General features: G+C 37.3%; 1 protein-coding gene across 1 annotated transcript in view; it reads left to right on the top strand.

Annotated features, from left to right (window-relative positions):
* Positions 1–27,602, top strand: part of APOLTP (apolipoprotein lipid transfer particle homolog) — a 103,439-nt gene that overhangs the window by 23,933 nt on the left and 51,904 nt on the right. The window contains 20 exon segments of the mRNA XM_086622476.1: positions 1,012–1,177; positions 2,593–2,775; positions 5,122–5,274; positions 6,590–6,734; positions 9,662–9,832; positions 10,308–10,426; positions 11,509–11,790; positions 12,795–12,950; positions 13,407–13,591; positions 14,547–14,729; positions 16,203–16,294; positions 16,481–16,650; positions 17,885–18,044; positions 19,060–19,139; positions 20,384–20,564; positions 21,415–21,564; positions 22,267–22,422; positions 24,378–24,511; positions 25,474–25,632; positions 26,726–26,906. Of these exon segments, the coding sequence (XP_086478602.1) occupies positions 1,012–1,177; positions 2,593–2,775; positions 5,122–5,274; positions 6,590–6,734; positions 9,662–9,832; positions 10,308–10,426; positions 11,509–11,790; positions 12,795–12,950; positions 13,407–13,591; positions 14,547–14,729; positions 16,203–16,294; positions 16,481–16,650; positions 17,885–18,044; positions 19,060–19,139; positions 20,384–20,564; positions 21,415–21,564; positions 22,267–22,422; positions 24,378–24,511; positions 25,474–25,632; positions 26,726–26,906 (3,206 nt within the window).

The raw sequence follows: 27,602 nt of genomic DNA, 5'->3' as shown, positions 1-27,602 counted from the left end.
CTTGCTCCTCTGCGGTCAAGAATAGTTCTGATCCAATGGTTTGAGACTTTCAGAAATACTAATCCAGTATTATTAAAATCAGTACAATTTGTTTGTCCCTATGAAATCAATATTCTGAAAAGTGTAAACAAAAAACCGAGTTTTTTACTTGGTTTCAGTACAAAATGTTATCAGCCTATTTGAAATTAATAAAATGCCAGGTTTTATGATTGTAACAATACCTTAAACTTTACTTCATGTAAAGGGGCAAATTTTATTTTGGCTTAGGTTTATTCTCACCTTTTGACAAATAGTCATGCTAATATTCTTAAATATTAGGAAGTAATCTAAAATACTTGCCCTCTTTCTTTATTAACTTTTCTCACAATAAAGTTATTAACTTTAGGAGCTAAAAAGGATCTCATGCAGACTATTCTCTTACTCTGATGCAAGTGCTTTTACCCAGTTTAGTTTAACTGCTTCCTAGTTAATGCAAAAGCGTCCATCACCAGTGTAGGAAGTAGGTACAGCATATTTACAGAGGGACTTTAAGAGCTGAAATGTGTATTGTCTGTCATGCTGGTGTAACCTTTCCACTTAGATAAGGTCTAAAAAAAGCAAAGCAAGTAAAAGTTAGTCAATTCAGTTTTAATATTTCCATTTGTTATTGGTGAAATGAAAGAAAAAAGCACCTTAATAAAAAATCAGTGCTTAAAGGTACCTCAGTCTTTAGAAGTCAAACTTGGGATGTGTTTTGGCTTCATTTTCAGAGAAAGCAACTGAACATTTTCTTTAAAGCCTGGTTATATACAGTTCTTGAAACAGCAATAAACTTCATCACGTCTTGGCTGAGGCATATTTCCATAAGGTCACTAAACCACAGGATAATGTTGATGTCTATGGAATCTGTCATTTGCTAAGCTGGTGGACTTTTATTTATTTTGAAAGAAGCCCAACCTCAATGTGTTTGTTATTTGATTCTGGAGTATTCTGGTCATTTTAGTTCAGCTGTGCTTCCTCCTTGTGTTACAGGCAGCCGCTAATGGATGCTCTCCCGTCTTGTGCAACAGAGGCGTGTGTTGTCCTCATGAAAGAAATTATAGCTTCTGGAGAAGTCGAGGAAGACAGAGTGGAGTATTTCTTCTGGTCATTTTCATTCATTCCTAAACCCACCGTGGGCATGATTGAATCTCTTGCTGTGAGTGGATGTTGTTTTTCCTTTTTTTAATTTATCATCAATCTAGCTGGCTCATTGTTTTTGTATTTTACAGTTACAGTCGTTTTCTAAGATTTATGCAAAACTCTATCCGTCCAGGTAATTTTGATGGTTGAACTACTGGCTATTTTTTTTTTTTTATTCCAAAAGAGGATGCAGTCATGTTTGGTCACTGGAGCTTGATTTGCATTTGTAGTGTAAAGACTTCAAAAAAAGAAAAAAAAAAACCTGTGAACTACCCTGTGAATTCCAGAGACTGGTTAGGGCTAATTAGTTTTGAGATTCAAGGTTGGGTCAGTGTAAGGAGAATGATGCTGTTCCCTACTTGGAATAGTAGAGCACTTTGGTGTGGTCAATTTGTGGTCTCCAATTTGGTCAATTACAAGCTTTGCATTTAGCACCTGGAGACATTTCAGTCATTAGTATATGCAGCACTATTGCAGCTTTTGACATTTTTCCTTAACTAAATTATATGCAGCAAAATACTGGCTTCATTTTATAGATATATTTTTCCTCTAAAGATCTATTTTTCTTGAAGTTGAACTTGCTATGTGTTTTTGTGAAGCTGCAGTGTTCCGGGCAGTAAAATGGTAGATAGTCTTGTAGCTTAAATAAGCTGTTAGGAATATTTTTTTTAATTAAGTATAATGTTATGTCTGCTTGGCTTGTGTGCTAATGAACCATTGATCAGCCATGGAGAATCTCGTGGAGTATATCCCAACCTGCTGTTCCAAATTATACGTATTCCTGTAAGGATTACAAAAAAGGTCTCTCAGTGTTAGCAGGCTTTCCACAGCATCTGCACGAAATAAGTCATCTTGAGTTCATTTGGGCATTGCAAACACTGTTTGAAGTGGTGGGATTTTCAACAGTAACAGGCTTGTTTCAGATGACACAGAAGTTTGGAATGCGTGGTTTTATGGGATAGAAAAAGTAATTTTCATTCTAAAAATGGGTAAACTGCCATGACTTACTGAGCTGTCAGTGCTTTTTGCTAAGTATTGTAAAGTGGCACTTAGAGAAACTGTGTACTGGTGAAAATTTTACTATTTTGAGGGTCGTGGAAAATAGTTTAGATTTGTTTTCACACTCCTTCCTAAACACACAGGGGATGATTTCTTGTGAAGAGAACTGAGGTCTATATCATATTGACACTAATTTAGCCTGTATGTTTACATGTGAAGGGGGAAGAATCTTCCACTATCTCTCTGCAGGGTTGTCCTTTTTTGTTTGTTTGTTCGTTTGTTTAAATCCTTTAAAGGCTGTTTGAAAATACAGTTGTTGAGATTGAGTTTTAGTGTGTAAATATTTTGATACATTTATTTTCTGTGATGTGTTACAGTAATCATGAGAATGACTTTTCTGAAACACTCTCTTCTTTCTGTGCTTGTTTACAGTCTTTGCTGAAGTCACCAGGAGCAAGCCAGAGCTGCTTCTTAGGAGTAACTGCTCTCTTACATAGGTTTTGTTCAGCTCACAGCTCCTGTGATGGTGTTCCTGCTGTTCAGGGTGTGATGAGGACTCTTGGGAAAATTTTGGGAGGAAACTGTACAGTGCAAGATTCAGAACGACTCAGCGAGGTATCAGTCATGCAGAAGCATATGATATAGTGCTTTACTTTTCTGTTCCCTTTATGATCTAGAACTTGTTTGATGAAAATGGCATTTAGTGGATTTCCAGAAAGCCATGAGTACAATCTTTGTAAATGAATATTCTTTGGTAGGATGGGCAGATAAAATTTTGTAATTCAACAAGTACAACCTATCAGCATGGGTGCTCTTGTGTATTTGAATAAGTAAAAGTCTTAGGTCTTCTGATGAAGGAAACTTCACGCTGTTGGTCAGTGTGAAGAACATCCGTCACTCTCCTGTAAAATGGCATGTTGATGAAAGTTTCCTATTCCTTTGTTGACACAAATTAATGTACAGTTAGTGTTAGCTGTGTTACTGCTGGCTAATAAGTTCTGCTGAGTCACAGCGTTACTGACTGTAAGTCAGTTGTGATACAGGGAGACTAACAGGAGAGGAAAACTCCTGTCACAAATATGGGGCTTTTTATCTTTAATTGTCATTTGCTGCTGAAGAAATAACTTTGCAGCTTCTGTTTGATGATCTGCTTAAGCAATCACCTCTTCCTTATTGTGCTTAGAAAATAAGAGATAGCGATGACAGTGTATCAGATAGCAGTAAGAGCCCAAGAGCTAAGTTTATCTCGTGTATTTTTGGCTGTTTAATTTTCCACTGTGCAAGCTAAACACACGGAGTTTGTGATTTTCTTCATACAGTGAGTGGTGTGTTCACTTTTAATTCTTATCCCAGTTATTGAAGGAATAACTTAAAAAAACCCAGATTTTATGTATTGGGAGTGGAATGGGGAAGAGAGGAAGGGCAAAACTGAGAAAACTCATTGGCTGAGATAAAGACAGTTTAGTAAGTGATGGAAAAAAGACCCCCAAACCCACAAAAAAAAAAAAAAAAACCAAAAAAGGGATGCAAAAGCAAATTCTCACCACCACTAGACTGATGCCCAACCAATTCCTGAGCAGTGCATACCTTGGAACCACCTCAGCTCCTTCCACACACACGGTTTTATTGCTGAGAACGATGCCATGTGATTTGGAATATTTGTTTGGTAAATTCAGATCAGTAGTCCTGACTGTGTACCCTCTCAGCCTCTTACCCACAAGCAGCCTACTTGCTGGGCAGGTGGAGTGAGAAACAGAGAAAGCTCTGATGCTGTGCAAGCACTGCTCAAAAATAGCTAAAACTTTGTTATCAACAGAGTTTTGGTCACAGGTGTAAAACACAGCACCGTACAGGCTGGTATGAAAAGCATTAATTCCATTCCAGCCAAAATCAGTACACTCACCCAATTGCCTGTTTTCATGAGAACTTCGCTTTTTTTAACCCTTTTTGTCTTCCAGCAAATCTGATCAAAATTAGCCAAGAGATTAGTAAATCCGAACAGGGAACTGAGGAAGAGGGGCGTGGTGAGAAAGATTGCCCAAGTCTCATTAGCTTCTTGAAAACTATTCTGTAACTTACTGCTGAAGCACAGTTGCCTGATGAATGAAGAGCACCCTCTTGAAACTCAGTAGCATGTTGCAGTGAGTGAGTGCACAGAGGTGTGGGAGAAGTATCTTTGATTATGACAGCTTTACTGGACATGCAGAGCAGAATAGGAGAGACCTCCCACCTGATGTCTCAGACCAACAGTGAATGGGAGTCTTTGACTCAAGCAGTTGTGGAAGGTTTTTGAACATTTTAACTGTTAACATTTTAAGTGGCCTTAGTATAGTTGTTTCTAGGGGACTGTCAGTAAAAGGAAAATCAGGCACCATGTTGCATTGAAGTCCCTGTGCTCTAAACTTTAATACAGAAGTTATGATTAAAAATTCATCAATTGCCAGCAGTAACATGCTTTCTGGTTTCTGAAGTTGCACAGGTTTCCTGTATGTTTAGCGAAGAAAACTGGTTACAGTATGGCACCTGTTGACAAATTATTATTTTAAATTGGTTATTGTGTACAGAACTCCATGATGAATCACTAAAAGGTAAAAATTTCTGTAATCAAAAGGGACAAAATATCAAAGTACTTGAAAAACTTTTACTGTACATCAAATCCATGACTTCTGCTTTTCTATTGCAATGCAGGTTTTTTTAAACGTTCTTGTATTGCACCAAGTCTAAGCCAGATTTTACTCACAAGTGCTAAATGACATTAAAACAACCACCCATATTCATCTAAGTCTTGTCCTCACACTAAAACCAGAGTACAGCTGGTACAATAGGGTCTTCAGTAAAACCCCAAATGAGCAATCATTTTAAATGCACAATTTTACACTGAAAATGTTAATGCAATAAAATTTCATGTACAGCTGACAACATGTGAAGAACTTTTTATTCTACCTTGCTTTGTATTTACAGATGCAACTGGTTTTAAAAGCCATTGGAAATGCAGGACTGGCAGCAGCTTCGCTAGCTCCTGTTTTGAGCTTGTGTGCTTCCCTGAAAAGTAATCCGATCGAAATTCGTCTAGCTGCTATCCAGGCCTTCAGGCGCATTCCCTGTTCTGTCAGGGTAGGTGATTTATTGCCAGCAGGTGACTGATGGTTTCCTGGCACGGTCCCAAAGTTTTGACTTCCTGGAATAGTTATGAAACGTGCAAGCAAGCGTAAACGTGTCTTCCAGCAGAGCTTCTGTGCTGTTGGAGGGGTTGGTAGGACTAGCCTGACACACCTATAATATGCTTTGCTGTAGTTGAGGTAACACATCCAGTGACTGAGGTAATGTTTGTGACTTCTTAAAAAGTTACTTCAGTTGGGTGCCTTATGTTTGTGTGGGTTATGGCTGAAATCCCACAGTCCTTGATTTTTTCTACAGTCTGTTCCACTGTATCATTCTCTGAAATGCTAAGCGTTAGTGTGAGAAGCTTATTGTGATTGGCAATACACTGTCATAATTAGAACATTTTGTTACTGGTTTAATGGAAGGAAACACAAAACTTGTTTATCTCAAATTAATATCTCTTGATACTAAAAAGAATGGCAAAGTCAGGAGTGTTAGCCTGGGCAAAGTCAAAAGTCCTGCTCCAGAAGAACAAGAAGTTCCACATGGACTTGCATGTGGAGAAGCATTTTCTATGGCTTTTTTAAATTTAATTACAGCGTGGATTGGCATAATCTGCTTGTTCTGTAGTTATGAAGCTCGGTGTTGCTCCTTAGACCTGTTGGATGTATGAAGTCTATATGTTGTCATACACCCCATTGTTGTCTAACAAATGAACTGCTAAACTGACACCCTGTGGGTGGACTGGGAGTGTTAAATGCTAATAGAAATGTTACTATTATCAGTCACCAATGTCTTATTTCCTGGAGATTCACCAAACAAATCGTATATGTTGATACTGGGGAAGTATTGAACAGAACAAATTTGTTACAGTCGTACCCTTTGATTGGGACCAGAAGTAATGATCTTAATAGCCTTGTAACAAAAATGTAGCCATTGTTGTCTGTTATTAGCAGTGGCACATGTGTAGTAGTAGCACAAATATAGTAGAACAACTCTGCCCTGTGGTGGAATCAAACCATTATTCACAGTAGTGCTAGCAAGTGAGGCTCTGTGTTGCAGACAGTCCTCTATAAATTCATCAGTATGGAATTCAGGTCCTAATGACAGATTATTCTGGAAATTGGTGAATAAGGTAGTATAGAGAATATGTACGTATCTTTGTATACGTGTTGCATGAAGTGACTTTGTCAGTTATAAAGCAGTAGCTATCACTTTCGGAAAGGAAACCCCACCTGTACCTGAAAGTGCATACGTGAGATGTTTTAGGGGAGTAAATATCCTAATTGTCTCTTTTTTTTTGTTACTTTTTGTCTTTTTCTCTTAGAATGCTATATTAGTTCAGCTGTATCAAGCAACCAGCGAAGATGTGGAAATAAGGATTGCTGCTTATTACATAGCAATGAAATGTCCACGTGAAGAGTTATTTGAACAAGTACAAAAGACTTTACTGAAAGAAACATCCAGTCAAGGTTAGCCAAGCAACTACTGAAGTCTTACACGCTCCTAAGGGGTACTTCAACGTAACATTTACTTTACAGGTGTAATGGTACCAATCTATAGCGATTTTTATTTAATCTTAATACTTCGTATGTTGTTTTTAAAAGATTGTTTGTATGATTGCCACATTTTGTATTGGAATTGTGATACTGTTATTTTAGCAATAGTCAGTAAGGGGTGATTTTTCATAGAATTAGTTCCCTCTACTGGCAGCATTTCATTAGCTGAATGCTCTTGAGAAAGAGACGCATGGAACATCTTTGATATTTAGTGCATTAGAAATACAAATGGATAACTGCAAATTGCATTTTGTAAAGTTGAGGAAGACTCAAGTGACAGAAAAAAATATTGCAAGCTGCAATAGTAAAAGTAAACTATTCCTTAATTACCTTTTTAATGCTCCTAAATTCCAAATTTACTATTTGTTTACCTGATGTAATACAAATATTTATTATAAGGACTGCTGCCACGGACTTTCTTTGATATTATCCTCTTTTACAGTTATTTTGCATCAGTTTTGATACTATTTTAATATTGATCACACTATTTTAAAGATAGTGTTAGACAGAAACTAAGCAGATCTGAGGATTGCAACGAAAGGCCTGTTGATTTTTCATTTAGATTATTTAAGATACCTGGGAACTTCAAGGCTTTCTGCAGTTAGCATCAAGGCTTAGTGGGAGGTCCTTCATAACTGTGCCAGAAGCGATTCTTCAGGTTGACTGAAAGTCCTCTAAGGATCACAGTTTGAGAACTGTGGATCTAATGGCAGAAAAATGACATCAGGAAACTGTTTATAACACAGGGAAAAAGCAAAATCTGGGAGCTGGGACATGTTGTGTTAGGAATCTTGTGAAAAGGACTTTGTGAGAGGTGTTAATCATATATCCAAATGCATAATAGCTGGCCAACAGTGTAGCTGTCATTTGGGGGAAAAGTTAGTGTGAGTATAATGTCTTAATTATTGATAGTTTGTTCTGATTTATGCTTCCTGCTACTGTGGTTCCTTGATCAATTATTGACCCAGACTGCTGACATGAGAGGCTGAATTGAGAACTGATGTTGAGTAGAAAATCTTCCAAACTGTGTTTTAAAATAGTCATTTCATTGAAGTAACTTATCTGAAGGAGAAGCTGTTCGGGCTGATACAAAATGAAACTGTAGGTTCTATAAAAGTACAGAATCCTATCAGCACTTTGTTACCAAAGCACTCAGATGTTTAAGCTGATCCCATATTTTGGGTGAAGGAGGGATTTTTTCTAAATGGTTTCACTACATTCAACAAAGAATACCTCTAGACTAATCCTTTGCTTTGAAATGTGTCAAGAAGGAGCAGACATGAAAGGACTCTCTATGAGATTGTTTGCAGGCAGATGAAAGCAGGCTCTGTCTGCACTCTGATGTGTCTGGATCCTAGCCAGCTCTGAACTTGAAGCCATGCATCCGTTTTATCAGGATGTTATGTCCAGTACCGGTATATCCTGCAGCAATTATGAGTTCAGGCTCAGCATTGTATTCACCTGATGGTGTGACTTGTTTGGAGGGGTCTTGTTCCCCTCTGTTTAGAGTTCAGACAGAGAGAAATTGCATCAACCTGCAAAATAGTGTCAAGAGGTAGCCTCAGTGACTCCATGCGGAAAAAATAAATTGTCTGATTTATGAAGGATCTCTACAAGTCCATCCAAAACGTTGCATGTGTTAAACAATGTAATGCAGTACTCATGAATTTTGTTAATTTCCTTCTTTTGTCTTTGGTTGATGTAACACCTAAATATTTCATGTAATAGACTTTTGAGTAACAAGTGCTTTTGAAGGCGTAGAGCACATATTAGTTTTTAGTTGCCACATTCAGAAAAAGCAATGAAAAAAAGAAGTTGTATCATGAAAAATGCAGTTATATCAGTATTCAGTGTCTGTGCATTGAATTAGCTCTGGAGCCTAATATCTTTTATCTTTAGGAGAAAAAAAGGCCTCTATTTAAGAACCAGACTCCAGAACACATGGAATATGTTTGCCCCCACAATGCAATGCATGCCTGGCCAAACCATGAACCAGCACAGTGTCATGCAGAAATATTAGTTCTGAATCACAACTGTTTAACCGTATGTGCTTTAAAAAAACTTGATTGCCAATTTGCTCTTACAATGTTGTTGCCAGTGTTCATGTCTGATTAATAATGAATTAATGGTATGAATAAATCATATCTGATTAATAGGCCTCCCTGTATTTAAAGTTGCTTAATGCTTGCTTTTAAAAGGCTTTGTTGGTTGCTGCTTATAGTTTTTAACCATTATTGTAAGATTTTTGTGTACTTGCTGTCTATCCCAGACTTAATTTTTTGTTTGTTTTTTTATGTGTCGGTACACTGGGTCAGTGATTTTCAAGAACAAATGAATGATGCTGCCAAAGTTCAAGTTTAAAACTATGTTTTAAATAATTCTGTTGCATCTGTTCTTTGAAGCAGGAACAGAAACAGTCCAATATTATTTGAGCTGCTCAGCCTGCTTCTAATGTCTGTATTAGTTGTATCTTTTTTTTTTCAGCATTTCTTTGAATTTAGTATAGAAGATCCTTTGCAAACAGTAAATAAGTGGGTTAAACTTACCTCCTTGCCTGCCTGGGTTAGCTGAGAGGCATAAATGAAACTAGGGAGGGAATGGCCCCTCACATGCCATATAGGAAAGAAGAAGACAGTGTTTAAATAAGTTGACTGTGGTAAAGATAGGTGCATCAGACTGATTTTAATGGTGCTGAGAATGAATGAATTCTGTTGTGGTCAGGGGAATGGTTCAGGATTAATTCTGAAATAAAGAAAGAAATAAAACGATTCCCCTATCAGTTTTTAAAACCGTTTTAATTTTTCTCTGATTTCCAAATATTTTTCTTTGTTTAATTTAAGTGGGCTCCTTTGTTTGGAGTCATCTCTCTCAGCTCCTGGAGACGGATGATCCGTTGAAGGAGCACCTTCGAGATTCTATTCCTGATGAAATCCTTAGCAGAGATTTTGACCGGGAGACGTGGAAATACTCCTCATATTCCGATGTCACGTTCCACTCAGGTATGTGGAGTTGTAGAACTTAAGGCTTTGTAGCATATGTATTATTAAAATCTTACATGGCTTTTCTGGTCCTTTACATCTTGCTCCAGAGAATTTTAGTTTTTATGTTTTAATACCCAAATATGCAAATGTAGGCTTGATTCTGCTCTGACCTTAATTGGTGTGCATCAAATGTGATTCCAGCAAGCCAGATATCCTGCAACTTTGCCTTTTGTGAGAGAGGAGAATAAGAACCAATGAACTTTTTAGATTATTTTGTGGACATCAACTTTTGATTCCCTCCTTAGTCAGATAATAGGCTTTTAGTAATGTCTATTAAAGTCTTTGCTATACTAAAAGGTTAGATAATTTCACCTGTTGACTTAGTGTTGTGTTCACCATCTTCTTAATGAGTGGAGTTGCGGTGTCCCAAAGAATGATGAGACTTGCGAAGTACATGAGAATAGCTGGTCTCCAAATGACAGACATCTGATATTTTCTGTTGCAGCTGGTGCAGGTGCAAATATGGAAGCATCAGTGGTCTTTTCTCCTGCATCTTTTCTACCACGATCAGTCACAACAAATTTGACTGTTCACCTTATGGGGCAGGCTATAAATCTACTGGAGGCAAGTTTATGGATTTTTATTTTTTTTAATCCTCCTCCTTAAGGGACACTTGGTGTATTGAAGTAAAAAAAAGTATTTTCTATTTTCCCAGTACAGTACCTTTAACAATGTATGCTTTTCACTGCTACAGCAAAGTTGCCTCAGACTGATGACTCCTTTATGTAATGGACTTAGTCATAGTAAAACCACTGATAGTGATAAAACCTCTGATAGTACCATACACTAACCAAGTGAGTTATATTCAGCTCTTGTTGATTCAAATAAAAGTCAGGGCTTTCTGAGACACTGGTCTAGCTCCTGTTTAGGATACTAAGATTCCTTTGGTTGACTTACAGTAGAAGATGAATTGGCTTAGGTACACCATTCCTTTCATACAGGAGACAGAATCCTGCATACCTAACTGAAGTCATTGTTTTAGTCCCATTGAGCATCCAATGCTTGAGATATTTAAACGGCCTGTCTGCAACTTCATCATCTTTAATTGTGTCTCTTGTGCCTTCAAGATAAAGCAGTGTTTGGCATATGGACTCTGTTGCAGGTTAAAATGTGTACATGAAAGAATTTAATGTAGTCTTCAGATCTCAAGTTTAAGCTTACAAGGGAACAAAATAGTTTTTCGGTGTCATGCATATATGCTGGATTTATATGTGTTAGTAATACCATTCCATTCAGACTTCCAAACAGAATCTTATTTCAGGAGCATTAAAAGAGTACGCTGGTTTTCCAACTGAAATGCTGTTTGTAACATGCTAAAATAGCAGTAGCTCAAACTGTCCCATCATGGTGTAAATGAACCAGGACCTGAATAAAAAGGGATTTTAATTTTCTGCTGAGCATCATGTAATCAACAAACTAAAGAGATTGTACTGGAAAGATTTAATGCTGAAATATCCAGTATTGGATGCTGCATGAGGTAGGATACTAACCTTTGTAGGGCACTGTGATCTTGTATGGCAAATCTTTCTTTGTACAGAAACCTAAAGGTTGCATCTGGATGTATTTTTTCAGTTTCTGCCTATAGAACTAGACTTGGCTTATGTGTCTTATCGTCAGACTTTTCAATGCCATATGTTTTCCTCTAGGTTGGTGTACGATTAGAGAATGCTGAAGCTCTCATGCAGAAGATTTTTGGGCAGAAGTCTGCTACTTTCACTGACTATTTTTTTGCAAATACTAATGAAAGAAACCATAAGCCAGAAAACCCAGTGGAAACACCAGAAAAAGTCAACCAGAGGAAGCTGACTTTGAAGCAGTACAGCCCTGCTGATCACCTTGTGACCAAGGCTGGCAAGCCAAAGCAGAGAAAAGCTAACCAGAATTGTCCTGGTAGAAAGTACAGTAAGATGAGTGAGTTAGTCAAAAAGGTAACTGACTCTGTAGGTCTTGGAAAAATTAATGACTTTCCCCAGTTAAACTTGAGGCCCCATCTGGCATTGGACAACGGCTGTGTATTACTGCGACTCCTTTGCGTAAAGCATATATAACTTGTTCCACTCACTTGCAGAGAGCTTAACAGCTGCATAAAATACAAAACAATGGAGAGCCAGATCTTATTTTTCAGATTTTTATTGTCTCAAAACAGTGACTGTCAGCCAGGGGAGTATGTTGCCTGTGTTCTGGGCTCAGTATTTTGAGCTCTGATCCTCTTTATACTGATGTCCTTTTGTCTGTTGTCTCTGTGGTGCTGTAAACAGCTGCTTGATGTTAAGTTCCTGAGTCATGCTGTTTGCAGTCTGACTTTCCAGTTTGATGTCAGATGTTACACTGACATGTAAATTTTGCGAATTTAGCCATGTTTGGAGAGCGCTATGTTCTATGTATGTAACAAGAAAGCTGTGGGAATTTGCTTCAATTATTGATGTTTGGGGACCATGATTTATTTAGTTTGTCTTAGACCATCTCTCTTGGGGCTCATCTTTTTAGCATTTCTTCTTAGCATGTAAGCTCATGTGTGTGTTGTGTTGCTGTTGTATTGATTCATAAAGAGGGAACATGTAAAATTTTTACTTCTTAACAGTTTATTTAGCAATTATGGCACCCATAATGTTGTATTCAATTGAGATTGTATTTTTCAAAACTTCATCCGTTTGTAGGTATGTATTGTAATACTTCTCCTTTTGCCCAGGCATTTTAGGACTAGGCTTTACCTGTGTTCATAGTCAGCTTGAGTGGCATGGAGCTGAAGTTTAACTGGAAAGAACAGATACTAATCCAGGGTCTTAAGTGGTCTCGAAATATTTGTAAAATGGAGCCTAATGTCTGTTTACTAATAGCATAGCCTGCACAGAGGAATTGTGTATTATGATTTTGAAAGGGAATTAGTATATAAACATCATTCTCTTTGTGTTTTATTTCGTTATCACATCAGTTCACTGAGAGAATGGTGAGAAAGAAGGCACTGAAGTGTGAGCTAAGCATTAAAATCTTTGGAAATGAACTTAGCTTCTTGGATTGTGAAGATTTAAGAAAACAAGTGAAACATTATTCTTTAAATCTGGCTGAGTTGACTGTCAAACTTCTGAAGGTAAAAGAAACCTTTTTTTCTATTTGAAAGTAAGTTCCTTGAGAAACTACTTTCAGACAGATATGTAAAAGATAGAAAATATTACTTATTGTTTTCCTGAATTGAACTCTAAAAGAGACACCAGTATCTTTTGGGTTTAAACAGCATTCAGCACATTAGGCAAGGACTTGTTCTGTTGTCTGATGGTTCTTATCTCTTGCTTTTCTCATTCAAATCCATCCATGCTTAAATGAAAAATAATTCTTTAACTGGGGTAGGACTAGTGTCTAACTCATGCCCTGCCCAGATGCAGGCTTTGGGCTGCTTTCTACCGTATTTCCCAAATCATCTCAGTTAAAACCGCTTTCACAGCAGATAAACGCAGTGGATGGTTGTATCTGGAAAAATTCTTGAATGCTGACTTTATTATGGAAAATAAAATTCTAGTTTTCATTTTTTTGGGTTTTCTCACCATAGGGGCAAGAGGTCCAGTTTAATAAAAGGCTGAGTTTGGTCACTGAAGAGTTTCAGTTTCCAGCAATTTCAGGCATTCCTGTTCAGCTGGCAGTCAATGCCTCAGCAGCAATCAACATAAAAATTAAAGGGAATGCGGATTTCAAACAGCAGTCAAATTTCTTTCTAAATGGATATATCAAGCCAAGGTAATAACTGCTGCAAAGGTGTCACTTTCACATATTCCTGATGTCAGATAGCTACTGCTGATGTGCAAGTTTTGTGTGAATGGCCATTGTAATCAATTAGGAGATTCCTAAAGAGCTCAAGCAGTCATCAGCCTTATATTGCTGAATGGTTGCTGTGTTATAAGGACATCAGTGGTTTCCTATCCTGCCTGTCTGGTTTTGAATTCTGTTGCTCTGCTTTTCCAACACAATTTTAAGCTTACCATTCCTCCCTATCTCTAAATCAAATTCCTAAATGCTTGCATGCAGATGATCTTTTGAATGCTTTACCTGTTACAGGGATGGCATTTTGGATTTTTCTCGGGGTCAGATATGCAGGTACAGGTTATGGATCTACAAACCAATGGGTGATTAAGCCTGTGTTTCCTTATCTGGCTATTACAGCTTTTCATACATACTGAATACATTTACTAAACTTCACTAAGTGCTGTATATACAGATAAAAACTTCACCATGATACTCAATCTTAATCACTTTCTATTTCCTGATATTTCATGCCGAAGTCTGGGTTTAAATCCTTTACTTAAGAGATACAGTAAAACTATACTTTAATTCTTGTTAGAAAGTGTATGTCTGTATACATACAGGGGTTTTTTTCAGTTATTTCCTGAAACAGAACAGTCATTGTGATTTTAATCTTAGAATATACTGTGTTACAGCATCATAGAATCATAGAATGGCACAGGCTGGAAGGGGCCTCAGAGATCATCTAATCCAACCTCCCTGTCATGGGCAGGGACGCCTCTCAACTAGACCAGGCTACTCGAGGCTCCGTCCAACCTGGCATCAAATGCTATGTACTTATGTACTTATGCTATGTACTTACTGATAAGGATGAGCGGCCTATGGTTTAAATTAAGTGCTTTAAAAAGAAAGTGCTTTTCATAGAAGAATGTGTATCTGAATCTTTCAACAGTGCATTTGTCCAGCTTTCTGTCCAAATGGGAACTGTGGGGACTCTGGGACAAGCTGGCCTAAGCTGGTTAGCAGGAATGAGGACATCTGCTAGTCTTGATGGTGGAATCCAGGTAAAAAAAGGACAAGAGCTCAAAGTTTTCTTGAACACTCCAGAAGAATCTATGGAGATAATTAATATCAGGTAAGATTAAGCAAAGACATCTTCCTAAGATAGTAACTGTGGTAACTTTCTTGAATCAGAACTTAACTGGCAGGCTTATTAATAGAGCAGAAATATATTTTGTCAGAAAACAAACTGTTTCAGTCTGACTCATAGTCCAAATCTGCCATTCAGAAGAAAAGGAAGGGGAAATTATTCTGTGCATTTTACGTTGTTTTACCATAAAAACATGCATTCAAATCAAAGCCTTATGATAAAAGATGTAAATGAATTTTTCTTACTCCCCTGTTTTTTCACCTACTGAATATGAGTGCAGTTTCTGGAACTTTAGTCCAAAGAATCTAGTTCAGGTTATTAAAGTGGCAGAGGAAAAGTTTAGCATTACTTCTACAGATGGTATTTAGCAAAGCCAGCTACAGAATGGTATTTAGCAAAACACTGTAGTAATTTGGAATATAGTACTAACAAGGTGTGCTCATACCGTTCTGGTGAGTTTTTACTTAGTTCTTTAATATTAATAAAGATTACCACCTCAATAACACCACCTCAACAACTGTCAGATGTTAAGCAAATTAATTAGTTGTGTTAATGCAAGCTAGGCTTTTTAGCTCTTTTTTTTTTTTTTTAATTGTGCTGTCTTTCTCTTTTCTTTGGGCTTTTAGATTTGATAGAAGTCCAAGTAGAAGGCACTGAGGTCATCATTGTGGTGACATTGTAAACCACGTGTCAACTACATGTGTCTTAGACATGACAACAGATGAATGAAGTATTTAAAGTCTGTGTACTGTCGTTCCTTTGTGTTTCTTTTGATTTAGGACATTGCTGTACTATAGGATATGCAGTTCAGAAAATGGCTAAAAGGCTCTAGACTTCACATGTAAACTATCGATTCCCTTAGGACTCTGGGAAGCTTACTTATGTAATTCTGTAGTCTGCCTCTGTTTCAGCTAGGATCAATGGCAGAGCAGAGTGAAAGTCAAAATGATTACAAACCTATATTGTGCATTATTTGAACAAAAGACTAACTAAAGAGTCTGTTAGATATTGCATTAACTGTTTTGCTCCCATGGAGTGCAGAGTCCATGATTCTTGTACAAGCACTTTAGTGAAGTTCTGAAGTTCTAGAACAGCTCCAAGACTGGAATGAAACTGATGTCCATATATAGCCTAAGGGTAAAAAAAACCCACCAAAAAACGTCGAGAGTCAGGAAGTGAGTGGAGTTGCAATAAGCTGACCATACCAGATTCCTCAGAACAGGGAAATCTGACTGTGAAGAACTGCTGAAAAATCTCAAGATGGTGACAGATTAAATGTGGAAACTGGATAAAAATCAATGCTAATTAGTAGAAATGTAGACTGACCTTAGCAGAACGTCATCTTTCTTCTTTTTCCCGTCTGGGACATGATGGCATATAACTGAGAATTATGTTTAAATATTGCTGTAACTTTAGCATAATTGTTTTTAAGAGACTGTTTGAAATTCTTCATTGTAGCTCTAAACTCTACTTCATAATGGTGGATGAGACTGAAGATCTAGGTGTTTTCCAAGACCACACAGAAAGCAGATCTTGCACTAGGGAGGAAGGTGAGTCTAGCTATTATGTTTGTCTTAGAAAGCTTGATCATTTGGAAATATCCACAACAGATCATTTTATTCAGTACAATTTCTTTTTTATGATATTAGTTCTAAAAGATCTTCAGTGCAATGTTCACTTGCGTGTTTTCTTTGTTTATTGTTCTAACTGAATGTTTGACTGTTGTCTTCCACCAGTGTCTGAGGTTATTGGCTGGCAGCTGTGTTCTGAAATGTCATATCTTGACCCAGCCAACGGTTTGCTTTTCCCTCTTACTGGACCTTTGAGAGTGGCTGTCACATTAACTAAGCAAGACAGAGGCCTGCAGCAGTATGTCGTGGAAGCTGCCTATAACTATATTCATCAGGTACCATTACGGCGTACTTTACTTTGGCTGTAGTTGTAGTTTATTGCACTGATGAAAGAATAGTGTATCTCAGTATATTCAACTTAACCGGCTTTCAAGGTCTACATTATTATTATTTCCATTCCCATTATAGTGGCAAAATACGTTGAAAACAAATTACTGATGGTGATAGTAGATACATATTCTTTCCATATACAAAACAGCACACATGAGGATTAAGTCATTTAGTTAGATAAGAGTGATAGAGCTGGAAGTAGAGACTGTGATTTTTGACCTGGTGCCCAGTGCTAAACAACCTGGCCTCACTTCAATGACTTCTTTGGTTTTGTGACGAAAAAAAAAAAAAAAAAAATCAAAACTATTGTTAATTTGCATGAAGCATCTTGTTTAAAAGCAGAAGTTAGGCTCCAGTGAATCCAGTCCAGAAGGTTGTCAGTTGTTTTAGTAGGTTCGTTTGAGAAAGCTCAGGGAAGGAATAGTTTTCAGCTTCTGCAGGGGACAGTAAGGATTTATGGCTTTTTCTAAAATGATAGTGTAGGTGTTTAACACGGGCAGTGACTGGAGTCTTATCTTCTGTCGTGGCCCAAGTGTGCTGCTGGGCTTGAGCTAGTTGTTTTTACTGGGAGACAATTTGGGCTTTGGCTGTATTTAAACAGTGCTCAGTATCTCTAAGACAGTGAGAGAAGAGCAATAACAGGGTAACTTCCCTTCATGTTTTTATTTTTCTGACTTTCTCTAATAAAAGCAGGAAAGGGAACAGGCATTTTCCTCTGCCGGAGAATCTGATGTCTGTAGGCAGAGCGAGCCTGAAACTGTCAACTAAGGCACCCACTGCAGGGTCATAGTGCTGGGTACCATGTCCCACTGCTGACATCAGAGTGTAAGGGCTTAAGACCCCCCTCCCAAGTTATAGTCACTTAGGCCTGAGCTATACAGCTTGAATTTATATTTGGAAGCGTGGTCTGATTTTCTATAAGTTTTGGCAGGATTCAGCATAATTTCAAGAGAAGGTCAGTATGCTGTGAAATTCAAGTGTTCAGAGTTTCCAAAGACAAGCACTGGACAGGGAATGGAAAACACAGCTTGAGAAAAATAGAAATTTGTTGCTGAAAATCTTGAAAAGCAGATAGGTGAAAACTTATTATAGCAGTGAAGGTGGCTATAGTCATGTGATGTAATTCAGTGTGATAGATTGTTTGCAATTGCAAATGTGGTTATCCTTTCTTTCTTTCAGGAGAATTCATGGATCCCAAATGAAGCTGTCCTTCGCTTCTTCATTGGGACTCCGAAGTCAGATTTGAAAAGGGATGTTGGTATTGACCTAAATTTTAGTGTCCCACAGAAGAAATTCAGAATCCAATTTATACTACCAAAGAAAAAAATCAAGATTGATGGTAGGTTTTTCAACTAAGTACCAGATCATCAGTTAATGTCAGTGAGTAGAACTGCATTAGAATTAACAGAGAAATAACAATATTTTTTGGTCTGTAATCTAAGGCTAAATCTACATTATTGTGTGATAGCCATTCGTTTTACTGCTTTAGATAACACCCATTCTCAGTGGTTTTTGCATCTTGGTTAAGACTATTTTGCCCAGAGGTTCAGTACCTGGTTCACAAACTCATGTTAAAGAGGAAAGCTGTTACCAGTATATATGAAGTTAAAGCTAAGGAACACTGGATTGTTCTGGAATCTTTTACATATGCTGAACTGGCCTTGCTATTCCTGAATTTCAGTTTGCTATATTCTGTTATTTATCATACAAAATTACTTGTTGCTAAACCAAGTAAGTACTGAATAAGATAATGCTGTACATTATAATAAAAAGTAACATTTCAATCACAGTGTAACACAGAAAAAATCAACAAACACATTGATGAAATATAAACTTATAAATGTATGGTAATAGTATAGACAACATGTATCAGCTTCTTTGACATGCTGGTCAAGTCATGTTGTGTTTTGATGGTTTTTTTTTGATCCTGGTTATTTTCAAATGAATTGTGTGGAAGATTTACCTACACTGTACTACAAAGCTTTGGGTTCATGGTGTTCTGAGCTCACGAAATGTCTCCACAGCACAACGCAGCTCATAAGTTTTAGCACAGGCCAAAAGGACGTGTATAAGTCACTTGCAGAACTAAGCTGATTTGTTGGAGAGCTTCATTGCCTCTTCTTAATTTAGTATTCTCAGAATGTCCTTTCAAAATGAGATGTGTATTCTAAGGGCACTTCAATGCCTTTGCAAACTCTGCTCTGAGCTTTTTTCCTTTGCTCTGATTTATTATGGTTTTACTCTGTAAATATATTGTTCACAACAATGGCAACTAACATTTTGGATACAGTTTTATGAAGCATCACTGAACAGTATATGTCCAGAAAAAGTAAATAGTTTTATTTTTCTCCAAGGGAGAATTGAGTTTTCTAAAAATTCACGAATTGGATACCTGGAGCTGATAGTAGATGACCAAGATGTATATTACATTAAGGTATGTTTTCAGATCATGAACTCCCATCCTAGGATGAACACTTAAATAAAAGCACAGAAAAGAAAGGCAATGAAAAACACACATATTGAAAAACAGTTTTGTGAGCAATCCATCTGAGAAATTACCAGTTCTCTTTGGTTTATATTTTCGAGATAGACTCAGTGCTAAATTGCTGTGTTTTAAAAGCATTTAAAGCATTGCTTCTGCAAGTAATTGAAAGCAATTTTTTTCGCATTCAGATGTACTCAAAGCCTTTGGGTTCCTTCCAGTGATAAGCCAGTGGAGAAGATCACATTGACTCCTGTGCACTTTGGCTCATTATGTGCATATGTAGTCGCGCAGTTTCTCAGACCCGTGTTTTGACCATGCGTAAAGATTTTGAGTAAGCCCAGCCTAATTTCTTCACTTCTGGGGACTCGATAGTAAGAATCTCTAGGATACTGGTCTTTATATCAGAGACTTTGTTTGTTTGGTTTTTTTTAAAGCGCTGGGAAATAAGCAAGAGAATGCCAGTTCTCTTATTTGAAGTTCAGTTTGAACTCTGATATGAAAAAGCAAACAAAAAGGCCGATGTGAGTTTATCACTGGAATTCTACTGGCATTTTTGTTTATGTTCCAGGACTCGAACAATTTTTGCATTATGCAAGTGATACCCGTAGCAGGATGACATGTCTTATGTGGGCATCCAAAGCCATTTGGTTTCAAACATTCTGCATTTTCCTACAGTGAGCGCGTTATTTAACAGATTACTTTTTTCCTAGAGTAATATTTCAGCAAAGACTTTTTGAATGTTTCTCATGAACCCAAACACTAATTAGCATTGCAGATTGTTGCATTTGCATCTAGTCCAGGCTAAATCTAGTTACCTACTGTGAGATTGCCAGTGTTTTCAGTAACACTGTATTATTTTTTGGCTCAGTATTGTAATGTTGTTAGTGATTTCAGTATTACTGAAACCAGCAGGAGGTGAAGGAAATAGCATCTCACACCACTGTGATTTTTGTGTAACTGGAAAAACAAATCCATCCTTCCTCCCCATTATTTACTAACAGCAAATTTTATGGTTTAGGGAGGTAGAAGGGGGATTGTTGGGTGTGTAGAAAAAAAATAGTCTTTTCTTCCTCCTTTCATCTCATTTCTGAAGTGCCCAAGTCTGTGCTATTGCTTTCTCAAGACTTAATCAGTTTGTACTGTTGAGTGACTTGGGTTTCACTTTTGATTTTTTATTCGTTTGTTTATTCTAGGGGATGACAGATTTGCAGATGCTGGGTGGAGAGCAGAGATACATGACTCAACTGGAGGTAAAACTGATAAAGCAAAGCAGTCCTATCATTCTGTCAGGAAACATCACAAAACAGCTTGGCAAGAAGATAGCTTTTTCAGTATCCCTGAATAATTTATTGAAGGATGCTGCATTTCTTTCAGGTTAGAGGACGATAAGTATTTGCCATATAAATGTAAGTTCTGGAGCCCTTATATATTAGGGTTGCCTGGTTTTGGACACTTATTTCTCAAGTTTCTTCCAAATCAGTAAGACTGTTTTTTAAAATTATTATCCTTGATAAATTAGTACTAATAAGTATTTCAGAATAATAGGAATTATTAAATAAATTGTTTTTTAAGTCGTTTTTAATTACTGTTGGAGAGGGTGTGTGAAATAAGATGTAAGGAATCACTTAACAAAAAAAACCCCAAACAATAACAGCTTTTACGATATTTTCTGGCTTTCACTTTTGTTAGTACAAAACAGTGCAGAGACATACGTAGCTAAATGTCTCTTAAGACCTGTTGTTCTAAAAATCTTGAAATCTTTTTTTTTCTCGCAAATACACTAAGAGGAAAATATCAGAAAGAGGGTTGTACTATTTGTATAACATCAGTTCCTTAAAAGATAAATTAATACAGTGGAATAAACCAGTAATTTAAGTCTAAGGCTCTCATTTTTTCCTTAGTATTTCTTACTGTAGTCTCCATGTGGCAAAGACATTGAAATGTCATAGGTTTATGAAATATTTTCAAATAAAACTAACTTTTAAGGAATGCAGAATGCCAGTTTGGTTTTTGAGAGATCATCTGTTGTGGTTTAACCCCAATCAAAACTAAGCACCACACAGCCGCTCACTTGCTCACCCCCCCCCCCCCCCAGTGAAATGGGGAGGAGAATCGGGGGAAAAAAACACCTTGTAGGTTGAGATAAAGACAGTTTAATAGGACAGGGGAAAAAAAAAATAGAGAATAATAATAGTAATAACAACAACAATAATGATAATTAAAGAATATGCAAAACAAGTGATGCACAATACAATTGCTCACTCCCCACTGACTGATGCTCAGCCCACTTTTGAGCAGCAGTCGCACTGTCCCCGACCAGCTCCCCCAGTTTATATACCGAGCATGGTGTTGTATGCTATGGAATATCCCTTTGGTCAGTTTGGGTCAGCTGTACTGGCCATGCTGCCTCCCAGCCTCTTGTACACCTGGCAGAGCATGGGAAGCCGAAAGTCCCTGACTGCTTAGCAACAACTGAAAACATCAGCGTAGTATCAGTATTGTTCTCATACTAAATCTGAAAACATAGCACTGTACCAGCTACTAAGAAGAAAATTAGCTCTATCCCAGCCGAAACCAGGACATCAGCTTCTGGTGAAATCTTGATCCCTAACTTTCACATGGAGTGCCAGTGACTGTGTCTAAAAACGGTTCTGGTCTGATTTCCAGCTCTTATCCCGAGAACTAGGCTGCACCAATTCTTCTGCAAAGCCACAACCTTGCTCTGACTTAATGTAGAAGTAAATATCCACATGTTCACATGTTGGGTCTTAGTTAATTAAAAGATTGATCTGTTTGAATTGATTTTCTTTTGGAAGCAGCTTTGGCTGGATTTGTTTCACTAAACTTTAGGCAGTGTCTGAGAAGTATGGTCTACAGCTGTATATGTAGTTGGAGAAAGAGACTGACCATCCAGCTCTGTCTTTATGTTTACTACACAAGGAATACATCATGGGGTTCCTTGGTTAGACAGGATGAGACTGAATGCGTTTGTGTTTTCCTCACTGTAGTATTCCTTTTACTAGCTAAAGTAACTTCATGTTCTACCACTGCATAATCGCTTCTACTCTTTTTGTAGCATTTCTGGAGAAAAGGCTTGATGATAAGCTGAGACAATACTCATTGGAAGGAGAGGCTTACCTTCCAGGTGTTCTTGGAGTTCGTGTCATCGATCTTCTTCAGCAACACGAGGGCTCGTGGTCCCATGGTTTGAGGATAAAATACGGACTCCTAGGTACAGTGAAAAAAAGGAAAGTAAAAGCTGCCTGTTTGTCTCATTTTTCTGCAAGTTAATTGCCTGTATGATTAGGACACTGTCTTAACAAGAAAGATTTCAGTTTAAATTTAAACTGTGATCTGAGACCTAGGATGAGTTTCTCTTTTCACTTTGATTAACTTTATTCTTTGAGTCTTCATATTAAAAAAGAAATTGAATGTGCTTTTCAGAAGCATGTCCGTCATCTGATTAAAAATCACTTTTTCAGTGGGAATTGCTCCTAATTAACTTGTGTTCTGAGGTGTTTATACAAAATGAATGGTTGCATGCATACACTTAAAAATGAGTGACTGTTTCTAGGAAACAGTTGACTGTTCTGGCTGCAGTGTGAACTGTGCATTAATTTTATTGGGTGAAGCAGGTTAACATCAGTACAGTTATATCAAGATATTGAATACTTGTAGTAACTAGTCATGATAAGCATTGTAGGGTGATTGTATATGTAAAGTATGTTGCACATTCAGAGAGAATATGTAACAGTATGAGTAGTAAAATTTCTTAAACCTACACAGATATGACCTTATAATTTTGCTAAAAATGGCATGCTGATCAGAATATTTTATACACAAACAGAAACATACCTGAACACTTATAACAATATTAGATGATGTCTAGCTATAGCTATGTAATTATGAAGTTATATACTTAGAGCTTAAGTCATACCTTGATACAAGCCCAGTTTGGCAACTGTTCCACCTGAAGTGGTCAGTATGTGATTCCTTGTAGAAGAATTGGATTATTTAAAAAAAAAAAAAAAGGGAGGGGGCGGGAAAATGTTACTCCACTTACTAGTTGAAACTTCAGATTCGTTATTTTAAGCTTTTTCTCAGTGACCACAAGTGCTAGAAGTTCATTGGTTTTTTTTTTTGTTTAAGATGTAATGTCATATAATGTCATGATGTCGGTAGCTGAGTGGTAACAGAAAGTCATCAAATGTCATCAAAGGTCGATCATGATTAGTTTGTAGTGCTTTTACTTCACCCAGGTAAAATTGCATTTAAGTACTAAACTTAGTGCCTGCTATGATTTGTTTATTGCTTCTGAAGCAACAGTGAGTGAAAGAACATAGAAATATGGTAAATGTCTAAGGAGAGCCTTTGTTTTTCTTAAACAAAATTAGCCTAAATCATTCGATCATTTTCATTCTATTCCTAATACAAACCAGCTGTTTCTAATTGTCTGAACTTAGAAACATCTTAGAATTTAATAGAGTATAAAGTAATCAAAGGCCCGAACTCCTACATGTAAAGCCTATAACATGACTGTTCCGAGAATTTTCATTTGTAGTACAGCTTGTGGAAAAAATCAAAATTTGCAGTGCCTAACACGTTTTTTCCAAAGCTTAACAAATTGTTTTGCATAGATAGCATGTCTGTAGTCAGAAGCGCAAAGCTAGGTTGGATATAGGTGTAGCAGGAAAATTAGCTCAGATGTCCGATACAGTGATTTGACAGCAACATTGTAGTCAATAAAATGTTTCTTGATCTTAAGCAGATAGTGAAGATTATTGAGCTGAACTTCATGGTAATGCAGTTATTCCAGTGTTGCTACCAATCTTCACAAACTTTGGTCAGTGCCTTGAGACGCAGAACATACTGCTGGACCTTTTACATGAATTAATATGTACTTGTCTTTACTTTTTACTGTGGTAGTGTTTGCATTTTCATAGATGTTACTCACTTGCCTAGCAAATACAAACTCACTGTTCTTAAATGCATGTTCATTAAATGTATGCTTTCCTTTGGATTCATAGGATAAATCAACAAATATATAACTGTGAAAACAGACGAATCTCACTATAATGTTTTTGAAAAATAGAAACCTTGAAGCCAGCATTAGATTTTACCATTAACATTTTGTAAGTTTACTTCTGAATTTCTTGAACAGATAACTTTGTGATTTAACTTGAACAGGAGAGGCAAAAAATCTTCATCACGAATGCAGCATGCGGCAAAAGATCAAAGTGGAGACAGGTGCACATGGCGTGTATAAACTTGATGTTGGGCACGAATTTCACTGTATGCAGACTCCGACCTATAACCACAAGGTAGAGAGACTGACCAAAGTACTTGTGCAGTTTTGTGCTGGGTACCCTTCTGTCACTCACCTACTGAGGAGCTTAAACAGAGCACTGCCCAAGATGTCATTTTTGGATGAGTCTTTTTGTTCTCATCTTCTCTTTCTCTCTGCTTTCTGTGCAGACAAAGGTATCTAGTCGATTTGTGAAGTCCATTAGAGCTGGAAGTGAAGGAACTCTCCAGTGACGTAATTTTTAATGTATTGATTCACAGAACTTCTGCAGAATGTTTGTTTTGAAAAATTTTGTTATATATTAAACAATAGTATTAATAAGTTTATGATTTATCTTGTTCTACCCTTCTTGTTACTAAAAGTCAGGAGCTCTCTGCTTATTCATCAGAAGTTGTAGGTCTGGAAAATAAGGCATTTTACAATGTTTTGTATTAATTTTCTGGTTCAAATTTGTATGCTTTCTTAGATTTGAGTGTGTGACCCTTTCGTGCAGAAAAGCAAATCTGTTTAAACTTTATTCCTTTACAGATGGTGTGGAGACAAAGGTTAATTTAAAGGCAAATCACCATTAATGCTGGGTATTTGCTCCAGAACAGAAAGCTGGATGAAAAATTAGCTGCTGAATTAAAGGGAAGTTTTTATCGTTTTTGCTTTTCGTCCAAGTTAGGCTGAAGCCAAGAAGCGTTCGTATTTCCCATGCAGCTGCACTGTGAATCCATATCGGGCTGTCCATCAGGACTACCTGAGTCCAGTTTCCTTAGCTTTGAGAAAAACAATTTGACTGGCAGTGCATAGACTAAAAGTTTTGGGCTTTGTACACTAAGTACTTTTTATTGTTTGGATGGAACGTGATTTTTCTTTGGAAAATTTCTGCTTTTGTCTTGCTTGCTACTTGGGAATATTTCTACAGGCAGTTAACAGCAGTGAATAAAAGATAAAGCATGATTTAGAGGAAAAAGGTGGATTTTTGTTCTTCAGGTTCACCTGAAACATGAAGCAAGTGCATCTTGGCTTTCCTCCCAGATGGAAGTGAACTATGGGAAACACTGGGATGAAATAAACAACAAGAAGAAACTGCTGATGAGCCAAGCATTTAAAAACAGTTCCAGTGCATCTCTGGTCAACTATTTCATGGAGGTAATTGTGATTGTTGAAGAGTAAGACCTTCACTTCAAATATTTCACAGACAAACTAACAAGAAGTTTGGGATGAATTTATTTATTAAGACTTTTTTTTTCTAACTGTGTTACGTATTAATAATATAAGTCAGATGTTCAGACAGAATAAGTTTGAATTAGGTGAGGTCGTAACTGAGGCACATAAAGATCACTGACATTTAAAACGAACAAGAGAAAGCCAGTAGATGGACTTTTCAAATACCAAAAGAAGTTTGGGTGTAATGTGGTCTGAGTTTTTTGCAGTGTTTGCACATATAAGATGCTTGCAGAGATTTATGAAGATTGCTTTGCTCCCACAATGTGGAATGAGGGTGCAGCTTATAATACTCAGATTACTACAGCGTTTAGGTGGAAGTTGGTATGGAGTGAAGTAGCTGAACTGTCTTAGATCACACCTGTTTTTTTTGTTGTTGTAAATTGATTTCTACCCTGGATTTTTGAATGTATTAGGAGTATTCCAATGTAGTAAAGTATAATTAAAAACTTCAAAGAGGATTTGTTCCTTCTTTTGAAGCATATTCTATGGGCTACAAAAAGAAAGAAAATCATTACTGGTATTGGGATTCCCTGTTATCTTTTATCTGTAGAAGATTCTTACAGAAACTTCTCCTGTAAATTTTTGTGTTATTTCTTGCAAGTTACAGGTCTTCTCTGTTATTGTCTTGAAATAGCTACTAGTTTTCTGAGGTGGGTCGTCATTATTGTATTTCCGTAGCAAGTATCTGTAAGAATAGAATTTATCTGTGATCCCAGCATAGACTGACCTAGGATTATGGTCTTTTTGTGTTTTTTTTTTTCCCAACAAAGTAAATGATCTGAAAATTAGTGGGAACTTTCCTTTTTTGAATCTCCAGTAGATGTAACAAATGCTTATCAAAGAAATCTCAATCTGTAATTGGTCAATATGCATGGAAAGCTGTAGAGTGAATGGCAAACGTGCAGAGCAGAGGCATGAGCTGTGACTTTCCTGCTACTATACATGTGTGTGTTAGCTTAGACAGCCCTGAATATGAGATCCTGTTCTTATTTATATTTGCTTCACTTTTTTCCAGTTTACCATGCAAGTCCTGGAAAAACAGGTGAATTATAGAACCCAGCTGCAGCACTCGCACAACTCCCAGGTGTATTTGCAGAGCAGCACCAACTTTCAGGTGCAGTATAATGACCACATGCCATTTGTGGCTGGGCTGCAGTGGAAAGATGCATCCAGAAATGGCTTGAAGAAGTGGGAAGGTGAAGTACCACAAACCATTTCCAGTTTGTGATTAGAAAAGCAGGCATTGAAAGTTGCTACTGGGATTTTGTGAGGTAGTTTTGCACGGGTGTAACAGAATCATAGAAATACTGGTTAGAAGAGGCAGACCCTGGTGGTTATCTAAACAAGCCTCCTGCTTCAATCAGGACTGTTCCTAACAGTCGATCACATCTGCTGTGGCTTTGTCTAGCTAAATTTTCAAAACCTCCAACTTGCCACAGCCTAGCTGGCTAGCCTCTTCCAGCAATTCCTTAGCCTCTCAAAGTGCAGTTTGTGGCCATTGTCTCTTGTATTGTCTGCCTCTTTTGAAGGGTTTGTGTTCCTCATCTTGGCCATTTCCATACGAGTTAGCTGTAGGCAGCTATTAGATACCCCTGTTCCTTTGCCAGACTTACCAAACCCAGCTCCCTCTCTTCTTGTCACAAGTCTTGTCCTTTATCATCATAGCAGCGCTCTGCTGTAGCCTTTCTGGTTTCTCACCACCCACCTTGATCTGGGTGCTCCAAAACCAGATGCAGTGTTGCAGACATAGCCTCTCCTGTACTGTGCAGAGGGGAATCAATTTGTCTGATGGCCATGCTTCTGATGGACGCCAGTAGTGTCCTGTTGGCTTTTGACTGAGATAACTGACCAAGAAGTAAACTATGTTTTAAAAAAATTCTTTTGTTTAGAAA

Source organism: Tauraco erythrolophus, chromosome 17, assembly GCF_009769465.1.
Source record: "Tauraco erythrolophus isolate bTauEry1 chromosome 17, bTauEry1.pri, whole genome shotgun sequence".
Lineage (NCBI taxonomy): Eukaryota > Metazoa > Chordata > Aves > Musophagiformes > Musophagidae > Tauraco > Tauraco erythrolophus.
Note: the sequence above shows the minus strand (reverse complement) of the source record. Positions and strands in the feature narration are given on the sequence as shown.